Genomic DNA, 13,076 nt, shown 5'->3' on the forward strand with positions numbered 1-13,076 from the left:
TGTTACAAAAACTGAAATAGTTCACGAGGCTAATAGAATGTAAAAAGGGCTTCACTTCACACAAGCAACAGTACATTTTTCCCTCCTTTACATGTATTTTGTTAATACTAAAGGAAATAGTTCAACTGGCAGTATGTATATAAATGAAACATTTCAGAGTTAATCGCTAACATGTCCTGTAACCCATTAAGCACAACAGTGTCCACCATCAATCTAATAACTATTGTAATAACATCTAATTGAGTCCACTTTTCCTCATAAACATGAGTCACAATTCATTAAACAAAGCAGAGTCTAACATCTGTCTAATAAATGTTATAAAGACAAACAGGCAATATTTTACTTGAGGGCCTCACCAGATACGCAGTAGCAAGCCCCGCCCAAAACCCACCCCCTGTGATACGTCATTCATGAATATGCATTCCCTCCGAATGTACAACAAAATGTAAAAAGAAAACAGCAGCACTGACATGTAATATGACAATAACAGTAAACCATTACCAACATTAGTAATTCACAGGTTTTATTGCATCACCACCAGCAAAGAAACTAAACAGTCAAATGTTAGCAGCAAAACACATTTCATAAGGCTTTTTACTGTCCAAACAAATGAAACCAAAAAAGATTCAGCAAAATCAAACGTTAGCAGCAAATAACATGTCATCAGGCTTTTTACTGTTCAGCATTCTAGTTCTCTTTGTCAAAGTCAGAATGCAATGGTCCACTGTCCCAATGAATGTCCAAACGGACCCTTTTTGGTGCAGGTGACACAGCTGACTCCTCCTCAGTATCACTGGCAGGACCTTTCCTAAGAACAGCTTCCTGGAATTTGTGTATGTGACTCAGCAAGTTAACAAATAAAGTATCAAAGTCATTGCCATATCTGCTCCTCCACATAAACTCGTCCAGGTAGCTAGGCACCAAGTGCGGACGGGTGCCATTCATGCCCTTAAAGTGTCGTTTACAGTTTGCCCACATGCCCTCCACAGCATTAGTGTGTGCACCCGTCATAGGATTCACAAAGTTTTGTGAATGATTTACAGACAGGTGCCTGTAATGCATACCTGGTATGGCTTCTATTCTCTTGTATGCTGCCCACTCATCAGAAACAATAACAGTGCCTGGCAACACGCATCTCTATGGTCTACAAAAGTCAGGTAACCATTTTTAGATGAGTGGTCATATATGCCAAACACCCACGTGTTCTCCTTTGCCAGGTTTCTACCAGAGTTGTACTTGACATGTACTAAGAGGCACTCATCTATTTGCACTTCCTTCCCAGCACCCCCAAGAAGCATAGGGTCCTACAGAAGTTTCCAGGAGCAGACATCACGCAAAAACTGATACCAGTCCACCATACATTTCCCTGTTACATCTAGGTGGCCAGCAGCTGTTGTCACAGGTAACCTCCGAAGCCAGCAGTACAGGATTTTCACTAGGGTTGTCAGAGGCAAATGACTTTTATTGAAAAAGGTTCCTGTCAGCAGCCCTCTTCTTCTCCTGCACTTCTTGGCTCTACTCCTCCATACATATGTGCCTTTATGAGGTACAAGGGCAGCCTTGCATCCACACTTCTGACAGGTTGTCTCCTCTGGAATGATACTGAAGGACTGCAGGAAGGCAATCACATTCAGAATTGAAGAGGTGATTGCCTGAATGAAGGTGTTGTCGTACTTGGACATCTTGGATTCTCCCCAAATAGTTTTATAGAGTATTAACCTTTTGTTTTGGATGTAGTATGTACATTTCATTTACGTTAATATTATCACATCATGTATGCACGCGCGATTGCTTAAAGGCTAATTACATATGCAGACCGGGTTGTCACTCAATTCGCAACGCCCACTTCTGCGCAAAATGAACTGGTGAGACCCTCAAGTAAAATATCACCGACAAATAATAGTAATTTCCTAGCTCTTTTAATCTTTCTGATATAGCAAAATGTTGACAGCAAGCTTTTTTAACTGGAAGACACACATTTCAATTCTTCCTTGTGTGTATACATTTCTACTTATACTGTAGTGTCAAGAATTGTCTTTGAAATATACGTATTACTTCACTTCTTTCAACTCCTTCAATTTTCAGTTCAGATTATATTTTGTCTAAATGTCAATAGCATTTCAAGGGCACATTTAATCTTTAAACTGATATTTTAAATGAATAGCTGTTAGTCGCCAAGTGAGTTTGTACAGACTGTGAGGTAACTGCAAAGATAACATGTTGCAAAAAGTAATATGTATCTTTTTGTGTGCTCTAGAGACTGTAAAAATTCGAGTAACATATAAAATGTAACTTTTACAGTGCAGACAGCTTGTGGAGTCAGCATGTTAAACTGAGTAATACTTTTTAATCAAGCAGCTACATTTAATTGTACATGTAGTTTGGAAACATTTCAATTGTGTTTCCAGGAATGTGTAGTCCGATGTGGGTAAATCATAAAATATTTACAAATAGTCTTATTTATTTTACCTTGCTTAGACTGTATTTCATTTTAATAATTAAACATTAGTTTTTCTTATTTGTTATCTGCAAGGCTAAATGCACTTCGCAGGTTCAAAGCGCCCTTAGAAACTGCAGCAATTGTTTATTGTTGCTATCGCAATGCAAATATAGTAGTTTCTGAGTAGTTTGTTAAAAAAAAAAAAAAAAAAAACTGTAATAGTTCATGAGGCAAATAGAATGTTAAGAAAGCTTCACTTCTCTTAACCAACAGTACATTTTCCCTCCTTTTTTAATGTACATTTGTTAATACTAAAAGGAAATAATTCAAAGGACATATGTACATAAACGGAACATTTCAGTGTTAATCACGAACATGCCCCCAAACCCAATAAGCATAAAGTACAGTTTTGTACCTACCATAAATGTAGATGTTCGAGTGTATACACTGCTTCAGTCATTGCACTTGGGTTATCCTGCCGTCAGGTGGTTCCCCAGTCGGCCTGAGTTCCAAAGTCTTGGTCCGGCGTCGGTCGCTGTCGCCTCCTCCCTGACGTCAGTGCGACAGGGGTATACAAGATGCAGCAGATGCCATTTTCTTCAGTTTTTCTTGCCCCGGATGTCAGGTGCCTCTAAATAAGCAGGCAATTCCAATTGCTAATAAAACATACATAAGAAAAGCAAAAAAACAACTTACAGCTACCAGCAAATACTCCCCATAGGTAGTAAGGGTAGAAGACATAGTAATGCGTACCAGCCAGTAAGAGGGGAAGGAGGGAGGGTAACCTGGACTGCAGCAGTGTATACACTCGAACATCTACATTTATGGTAGGTACAAAACTGTACTACGTTCATCGTGTTACACTGCTGCAGTCATTACACTTGGGTAGAATCCCAAAGCTGAGGTAGGGTGGCTGGTTCTATAAGGCATTAGGGGTGGCTATAAGGCCCTGCAGCACTGAGCATAGAGGCAGATGGTAATGCTTGGTGAAGGTATGTACAGAACTCCAAGTTGCTGCTTCCAAAATATCCTTGGTAGGTACTCCCCTGAGGTAGGCAGTTGAAGTGGCTGTTGCCCTGGTGGAGTGAGATCTAATGCTGCTAGGTACAGGTTTTCCAATGGTATGTGTAGCAGAAACGTATACAATGTCCTATCCATTTTGAAATAGTCTGTTTTGAAATGGCTTTTCCCTGTGCTCCTGCAGCATATGCTACCAATAATTGCTCAGATTTTCTGAAAGCTTTGGTTTTGTCCAAGTAGAAGTGTAACTGCCTGTGAATGTCCAAAGAGTGCAGCAGTCTCTCCCCTTTATTCTGTGGTTTAGGATAAAAAGTTGGCAGGTGAATAGTTTGGTTTAGAGCCACACTGGATACCACCTTTGGCATAAACGTTGGGTTAGTTTTTAAAGACACCCTGTCCTGGTGGAAAATGAGGAAAGGTTCCACTGCCATTAGTGCCTGTAATTCTGAAACTTTCCATGCTGATGTTATTGCCAGGAGCAGAGCAGTTTTCCAAGAGATATATTTTAATTCTGCTGTGTTAGCTGGCTCAAAAGGAGGTAAAGTTAGTTTTTACAAAACAAAATTGAGGTCCCAAGTTGGAGTAGGTGCTCTACGGGGTGGTCTTATGTTTTTAGCCCCTCTGAGGTACTGTTTTAACAGAGGATTAGAGAAAATTGGTGGATCCGGGTTGTAATGAGCAGAGATGGCAGAGGCATGGATCTTGATGGATGAGAAGGAGAGGCCTTTGTCCAGCATCTCAGTTAAGTATTGTAGTATCTGAGGAATGTTTGGGACAAGAGGGTCAAGGCTGTGAGCTTGGTTCCAGGCACAGAATCTCTTCCATTTATTCGAATAAGCTTTCCTGGTACTAGGCCTTCTGGCCTCCAGAATGACATCCATAACAGCTTTGGAGAGAGGCACTGCTTGCTTGACTAAGGAATCTTCCATTCAGCTAGGTTTCAGGTCTTTAGCTGGGTGTGTAGTATTTGATGGTTGTGCTGAGTCAGCAGATGTGGGATTTGAGGCAAAATCCAGGGTGGTTCTTGTGCTAAGCTCCTTAAGATTGGGAACCAGTGCTGGCGTGGCCAGTCTGGTGCAATCAGGATCATCTTTGGCTCTTCTTGCCTGGCTTTTATGAGTACCTTTGGCAGGAGAGGTAGCGGTGAGAAAGCGTATACTTGTAGGTTCTCCCAGCTGAATGAGAGGGCATCCACTTTTCATGCTTGTAGATGGTAACTCCTTGTGCAGAATGTTTGTAGCTGGCAGTTTATTGGGGATGCAAACAGATCTATGTCTGGGCTCCACCATTTCTGTGTTATCATTCTGAATATTTGTGGATTCAATTCCCATTCGTGGGGATCCATGATGTTTCTGCTTAAGTCATCTGCCAGTGTGTTTTTCTCTCCTGGCAGGAATTGTGCTTGCAGATGAACTTGAAGGTTTATAGCTGTGTTCCACAAAGTCATGGCTTGTCTGCATAGGGGGTAGGAGTGAGTGTCCCCTTGCTTGTTTATGTACCACATAACTGTGGTGTTGTCTGTCTAGCAGTAGTTGTCCTGGATGCAGCAGGTCCTTGAAAGCTACAAGGGCATTTTGTACAGCTAGCATCTCTTTTTGATGTGAAGATGCCTTTGTTCTGCAGGCCACGTGCCCTGAATACATTTGCTGCCATGTGTGCTCCCCAGGCGTAATCCAATGCATCTGCTGTCAGTGTTTGCCTGGCTGTGGGTTGTGTGAAAGGCTGTCCCTTGTTGAGGTGACAAGCTTGAGCCCACCACTGAAACTCCTGTTGAAGGCAAGGGATTAGTGGTATAACTGTTTCCAAACTTTGACAGTGTTGAGACCATACATTCTTTAGGTACCACTGTAGTTTCCTCATATGCAGTCTGGCATATAGAATTAGTAGTATGCAGGATGCCATGTAACCCAAGGCCTGCAGAATTTTTCTTGCAGGGAGTTGGGTCTTTGTTGCCATCAACTGAAAGTATTGAGTCAGTTGTCCTTGCTTGTGTGGCATGATAGAAGCCATCTGGGCTGCTGTGTTCAAGCTGGCACCCAGGAATATAATCTCTTGTGAGGGCACTAGTTTTGATTTCTTTTCTTTTGCTGTGTACCCCAGGCAACTTAATAACTTTTTTACAAACGTCAGATGCTTTAGAAGAATGTCCTTGCTCTCGGCGTGAATCAGGCAGTCGTCCAGGTACGGATAAATTTGAATTCCTTTCTGTCTGCAAAATGCAATTACTGGTGCCAGGCACTTTGTGAAGACCCTAGGCGCAGTAGATAAGCCAAAGGGCAGTGCAGAGAATTGGTAGTGCATTGAACCAGCTATGAATTTGAGGTGTCTTCTGCAGTTTTGTTTGATAGTGACATGCAGGTATGCCTCCTTGAGGTCCAAAGTCACGAGCCAAGCTTTCTTGCCCAGCAAGGGAAGAAGCTGCTGTAATGTCAACATTTTGAATTTCGGAACATCCAGGTAAGTGTTTAGAGATGAAAGATCCAGAATGGGCCTCCAGGCTTTGTCCTTTCTGGGTACCAGAAAAAGTCTTGAGTAAAATCCTTGTCCTTGCTCCTGTGATGGCACCTTTTGAATAGCTCTCATATCCACGAGTGCTGTAATTTGTTTTTGAGCCTCTGCCCATTGATTTGGTGGCAGATTTGGCATTCCTTTTAACCTTGGCAGAGAGTGAAAGTGGAACCTGTAACCTTGAAATACAATGTTGAGAACCCATTTGTCTGTGGTGATCATTTGCCAATTGTGGTAGAAGAGTGCCAATTTTCCTCCCAAGGGGGCTGCCAAGAGGGATTTATTTGGCAGCTGTAGTGGGAAGTCATTGGAGCTGCTTTTTATATGGCTGGGGCCTGTCTTCCCCTTCTTTCTGGCCTGATGCAACCCATTGTCGAGGCCTGTAAGGACTTTGTGTTTGACCTCTACCTCTTGGACGTCTGTATCTTCCCCTTTGAGGTCTGTCTGTAATTGGAAAGGACCAATTCTTAGTTGGCCAGTTTCTGCTAAATCTAGGAGGCTGAACCTGTAAGAAATCCTTCACCGTTTGCATAGATTTTGCCTTATCCTCCATTTTCTTTAATACCTCTTCTGCCTTAACTCCAAATAACACATCCTGCTGCAAAGGTGCATCCAATAATTTTGCTTTAACATTATCTGGTAACGTATGTTCTTTTAACCAAGCATGTCTTCTAATGACAGAGCCTGTAACTGCTGCTCTGCAGGAGGCCTCTAGAGAATCAAAACCACATTGCAAAGTATGCTTTCCCACTTGTTCAGCTGCATGCAATAAATCCTACATTTCTTTAAAATTAGGAGGCTCTGATTCTGGAAGCATTTTTTGTTTTAACTGAGACAGTAAGAATTGCTGATATTTTAGCATGTGAAACTGGCAATTTAAGGCTCTCATTGCTAAAGTTGCAGACGTATATAATTTCTTTCCCCATCTGTCTAATGCTCTGGAATCTCTGTCAGTGGGAATTGGATTCTTGGCTGATGAGGCCTTATCTCCTTTGGGTCCCTGAGAAATGGTTTCAGGGTCAGCTACAGGGCTTTTATACAGAAATTTTATGCGAGTCAGGGACTCTGTAGTATCTGTCAGGTTTAACAGGGACTGGAGGTAAGGAATCAGGATTTAAGCTGGATTCAGTATACACATCATCCACAATATCTAACACTGGCGGAATAGCAAGGAGTCTGTGTTGAGGTAATAAAAGGAAGGCTCTGAGCCTTTTCTTAGATTCGGAGTAATCCTGGCCTTCCCAGTGGAAATGCTCCCTCATGGTATGAAGGGTTTTCCCAAAGGAGTAGTCCTCAGGTGGTGAGGCTGATGGAATTGTTTCCTCAGCATCAGAATCCTCATAAGGGGGTAAAGATTATCCTAGATCTGAGGAAGAATCAGAAGAGATGGACACCTGGTTGGATGAGTCATAGTCTGCATCCTGTCTAAGCCTTTTATCAGGAGGGGGATGGGACCCCTTGATCAGAGTGATTAGGTCTTCGGCCATTTTGCGCATTTGTTTCTTAGGCATTGAGGCCTGTCCTGGAGAATGCTGTATTTGTTTCTTTGATTTTAAAGGAGGCTTAGACTTAGCTGAGGGTTTAATGCTTAACTGAGTAGGTCTGAAGACACCCTCTGAAGCTGTGGGTTGCTCAGCTACTCCGGATCCCTCTGAAAGGTTAGTCTCGGTAGGCTGAATAACTTGTGCATCTGAAGGCCCAGCCATCTCCATGTGGGAGTCAGAGGCAGCCTGTGGTTCTACAGAAGCGGTTGTCAGGGGCTGCGAAGGCACCTCGCTGAAAACCGGAGAACCGGTGACTGGCCTAGAAAAAGCTTCGTCATCAGTTTTGGGCCTCAGATGCCTATCCTTCTCTTGGCACCTTTGCGCTTTTTGGGTATTCCAGTCGTCGGAAGTTCCGACGGCATGGTATAATTGAATTTTCTACCAAAATAATGTTGGTCAAAATCAAACCGACGTTTAAAAGTGTGCTTGTTAAACCTAGCACAAAACCAACAACCAGTGACGTCGTGGTCTGGGCCTAGGCATGGGATACAATAGGAATGGAAATCCTTATGAGGTACTTGCTTCCCACAAGAAATACAGTTATTAACTTTTACTGACATCGGTCTGAGGCAAGAAAAAGTTTCAACGGGTACTTAGCTTTGTAGAAGACTTCGGTTCTGGATTTGGAATGAAAATCTCAGGAGACGGCCGACCGGCACTTGCGAACTGCTTTTTCTTCGGGCACCGCACGGCAAGAAAGGCTGAAGAAAATGGCGTCGGCTGCATCTTATATACCCCTGTTGTACTGACGTCAGGGAGGAGGTGACAGCAACCGACGCCGGACCAAGACTTTGGAACTCAGGCCGACTGGGGAACTGTCTGACGACAGGATAACCCAAGTGTAATGACTACAGCAGTGTAACACGATGAACATCAGTATCTATCATTAATCTAATAAATATTGCAATAACAATTAAGTTCACTTTTCCAATTAGTCTACCTTATAATTAGATTATTTTAAACTATTATTTATCATTAGTGAGTTATTAAATATATACAGACTATTAGTATAGTAAACAGGAGAGAATTTAGAAAGGGAAACAAGATGCAGTTAAAATAAATAACGAGAAAAGAGAGAAAGAAAAAAGTAAGAGAAAACACACATATACTACGTATGTTAACAATGTAAATATTTTATTTATTTTTTATTTATTTATATTTGTTGACCGGGAGTGTCCGACTGGATGTACGTCCATTTTCAGCGGAGGCCCGGGGAGAAAAGCTCCACAGTTAAAATAAACAGACAGTAGTTACACTGGATTACATAGCGATTAACAATTTACATATAGCAATTACTTACAACATATTTAAAGATGAAGAACATAGTACATCACTAGACAACTAGAATCTTTATCTGTGAAGTACATAACAGACATTAACAAATGTTAAAATAAGAAGTTCCTGCTGTATAAGTACTAGGCTTATGAGCATTTGAGCTTGCTATAATCAAGGTAGTTAGTGGAGTGGAAAGAAAGGTAGTGGTTGGATGGGGTGTGGAATATTAGAGTGGGAGTTGCAAGGGCATAGCCAGCATGTTTTTAGGTACGCTTTTAGTAAAGTTTTGAAGTAGGTGCATGATGTTACTGAGGTAATTGTGGGTGGGAGGGAGTTCCATAATTTGGCTATGGTGCAAGAGAATAGTGCTTCACCAGCAGAGTTATTGGCTTTAGTGATCTGCAAGTGATTTTTGTTGCTGGATCTTAGTGGTCTGGTAGTGCGATAGGGTTGGGGTAGATTCTGGAGGGATGGGACATTTAGTGGATGGTTTACTAGTTTGTGGGAGAGTGAGAGTTGATACCACTGAAGGAGGTGAGGGAGTTCAAGCCAGCCCAGTTCAGCAAGTAAGAGACAGTGGTGACTACGGTAAGATGTCCCTGTGGCGAATTTGGCAATTTTGTTGTAGTACGTCTCTAGCTTGTTTAGATCGCATTGCCTTAGGTTGGTATATATTGGAGAGGCATAAAGTAGGATGGAGATAAGGTGGGAATTTGCTATTGAAATCTTTGCTGCTTTGGTGAGAAGATGCTTATTTCTGTATAACGCTCCTAGTTTTTTGTGGATTTTTTTTATGGTCATGGATATGTGAATGTCAAATTTTATAGTTTATTGTATATTTCCACTCCTAGCAATTTGGTGTGTTCAGTTGGGTATATAGTGGTGTTGTCTTTTGCTGTGATGTTAAAGTGAGAGTTGTTTTGAGTATGTTTGGTGGGTTGGAAGATGAGTAGTTTAGTTTGTTTGGGTTGAGTATTAATTGGGCATCGGACAACCAAGTTTCAACAGAGGAAAAGGCTTCCTGTGTGACTTTTTGCAGTTTGGGTAGGGACTGGGCTGAGCAGATGATGGTCGAGTCATCTGCGTATTGTATGAGTGTGCCATGAGTGGTGGCAGAGGCTAGATTATTTGTGAAAACAGAGAAGAGTAGGGGTCCAAGGATGGATCCTTGGGGAACCCCTATGGAGATAGGTACTTGGGGAGATATGTCATTCTGCCATACAACGGATTGTTGGCGGTCAGACAGGTAACTTTGAAACCAGTTGTTGACTGTTTGTGAGAAGGATAGGTTACGGAGGACAGAGATAAGTTGTTTGTGTGGGACCATGTCAAATGCTTTAGATAGGTCTAGGAAAGTAGCAGAGGAGAGATAGCCATCATTTTTATGCTGAAGGATAGTGTTAGTAAAGGAGAGTAAGGCAGTGGTGGTGCTATGGTTTGGTCAGAAACCATGCTGAGTATTGGAAAGGAGGTTGTTAGTAAGGAGGCAGTCTGAGACCTGAGAGTGTATGCATCTCTCTAGTATTTTGGAGAGTGGAGAGAGAATAGCTATGGGGCGGTAATTGGTTAGTTCTGTGGAGGGTCCGCCTTTGTGGAGGGGAATTATATGTGATACTTTCCACAGTGTGGGAACATAACTTTCTGACAGAGATCGGTTAATCAAGATGGATACTGGGTAGGCCAGAGCATCAGCTGCGATTTGTAGGTATTCACTTAGGAGGTTGTCTGCTGCTAATTTGGTGGGTTTAAGTTTAGTTAAGAATTTTTTTTATGTTGGAGGTAGGTACAGGAGAAAAAGAGAAGGCAGTGGGGAGATTAGTAGTTGAAGGTGTGGGTTGGAGGGGAGGGGGTTGTGTTGTTTAGCTAGTGATAGTATGGTTTGTGTGAAGTGTGTGTTGAATGAGGTAGCAATATTTTCTGAGGAGTGAGGGATATTTGGAAGAGGGGTACTACTTTACCTGGGTGGAGGATGGAGTTTATGGAGGACCAGAATTGTTTGGGGCTGTGTTCGGAGGAGTCTAGGGCAGACTGGTAGTATTGGAATTTGTCCTGTTTTATTAGCTTTTTGACTCTATTGCGTAGTTCTAGGAATTTCTGTCTAGTTGAGGGGGTCTTGGTTTTGCATCAGTGCTCCCAGGCTTTATCCCGGTTTTTCATTTCTGACTTAGTGGTTTTCTGTAGCCATGGGGAGGGTTGTGCTTTGATTCTGGAAAGTCTTATGGGGGCATGGTAATTAAGGATGCTCAGGAAGGTAGTATTAAAAAATTCAACTGCGTCATCAAGACTGAGGTACTTTATAGGATGCCAGTTACATTCTTTGAGGGATGAGATGAATGTGAGTGGGGTAAAGTTTATTTTTTTATGTATCTGACGGTAGACAGGTTTAGCTTGGTATAGGTATTTTTTCAGTAGGAATGTTGGGGAGTGATCACTGAGGCTATCTGATAAGCAGCCTGTTATATATGACTGCGGGCTCTTACTGACCAGTATCAAATCCAGGGTAGTGTGCTTGCTGGAGTTTTTATTTATCCTGGTTGGCGACTGGACTAGTTGGGTGAAGCCATGAAGGTTTACATGATGGGTTGGGATGGTTGCCAGAACAGGATTGCCAGTCAATACTGAAATCACCTAAAATGATAGTTTCTTGGGGGAGATGGTGGGTAGACCAGCTGAGGAGGTTTTCTAGTGGAGGGATGTTTTGGCCAGGTGGGAAGTAGCATCCAATTATGTTGATGGTTTTGTTTTGGTTTATTCTGAGGTTGGTATATATTGTTTCTTCATTGCCTATTTGTGGAACTGATGATTTTAAGATCTGGATGTTTAGATGCTGTTTAAATATTATAGCTACACCGCCTCCTTTCTTGTTTAGCCGGTCTACTCTTAGTATGCCATAACCTGTAGGGAGTATTGCTCACTGGTAATGTGAGGTTTTAGCCAGGTTTCTGTCAGGATGACTATATCTGGGGAGTACAAGTCTATGGTGGCATGGAGTTCATGGACTTTGTTGGATATACTTCTAATATTTAGGCTTAGTAGAAGGAAGTCATTTGGCTTTCTATTGGCTGTAATATGGGAGAAGTTGTGGTTTCTAGTCTGATTATGAGGAGTGGGGTTGGAGATGGTAGGGCCAGGGTTTGGGTGGATATCTCCACTTAGGGCTAGTTTTGATATGCATGAGGTTATTAGTTTTCTCAGTTTTTGAATGTGTTTGTTTATAAGGGAAAGTTTATGAGTGTGCTCTTTGATTAATAGGTATGGTGGGAGGGTTACTATGTTAAGTTGTAGGGATGCTTTATGTTTGAGTAATATAGTTGGTAGAATATGTGGGGGGTGCATAGGGATGGTTCTTGAGCTGGTGGGAGGGGAGTTGAGTGAGGGAGAGACATGAGTGGTGGTGTAAGTAGTAGTACAGTGGTAGTGGTTGAGTGCGGGAATGATACAGCTTTGGTAGGATGTAAGATATGCAAGGAGAGTGCATGCAGTGAGCATAGGTAAGGTATGCTTGTACATGTTAGTTGTGGAGGTGTGATAGTAGTGGGAAGATGGAGGAGGTAGTGTTGGGTTAGTGCTGTGGTTGGCTACTGGAAAAATGGGAGGGGTTTGTGAGTGTAATAAAGGTGGGACCACTGGGGGCGGGAGGGAATAGGGGGCAGGGTGGGGAGTGAAGCGGGTAGAGACCCTGTTAGTTGCTCTTATGAGGGGGCTGGAAACAATCAGGTAACAGAGTTAACTGATGAATGAACATATGATAGTGACAAGGGTGGCTGTAGTTTTAAAAATGGTGCCTGCCACAGGTAATATTTATTAACTTTGGGATTGTCTTAAGGTAATAAACAGGGAAGGGGGAGCCGAGAACATAAATATTTTATGTGCTACATAACCCTCCTTCTGTGAAAGAAAAGTATCCTGTTTTACATACCTGAGGTAATGTAAAAACTCTCATGTGTCATTGATTTTCAAAAAATATAGTTAAAGATTCCAGTAGTTGGTCACCTTTGTTTTAAAATTTCAAGCAGTAAAATTGGTCTTTTAAGGTAATGTTAAAACAATTCATATAATTGTAGATGCTTTGAGAGATTTGGCTGTAACAGTATCAGTCTTTTGACATCTGTCCAGACATTTGTTTCTTTTGTTCTCTTGAGAGAAGGTGACATTCAATCCATATCTTCTGGTAAAGTAATCACATTATTATTTTTAATAAACGAAGAGGCTTCCTCTAAGTCATTAAAAGATCTCATCTCATTGGCATACAGTATTCTTATCTTAGCTGGATATGCAAGTTGTGCCTT

At 42.0% G+C, this 13,076-nt stretch overlaps 1 protein-coding gene across 1 annotated transcript in view; it reads right to left on the minus strand.

Annotated features, from left to right (window-relative positions):
* Positions 1-687: 687 nt before the first annotated feature.
* The window catches only part of DPM1 (dolichyl-phosphate mannosyltransferase subunit 1, catalytic), a gene marked incomplete in the record, with an annotated part of 580,475 nt that continues 568,086 nt past the window's right edge, over positions 688-13,076 (minus strand). Inside the window, 1 exon segment of the mRNA XM_044088984.1 lies at positions 688-822. Coding sequence (XP_043944919.1) covers positions 688-822 — 135 coding nt within the window.

Source organism: Protopterus annectens, chromosome 12.part0 (assembly GCF_019279795.1).
Source record: "Protopterus annectens isolate FY-2018-M chromosome 12.part0, PAN1.0, whole genome shotgun sequence".
NCBI lineage: Eukaryota > Metazoa > Chordata > Ceratodontiformes > Protopteridae > Protopterus > Protopterus annectens.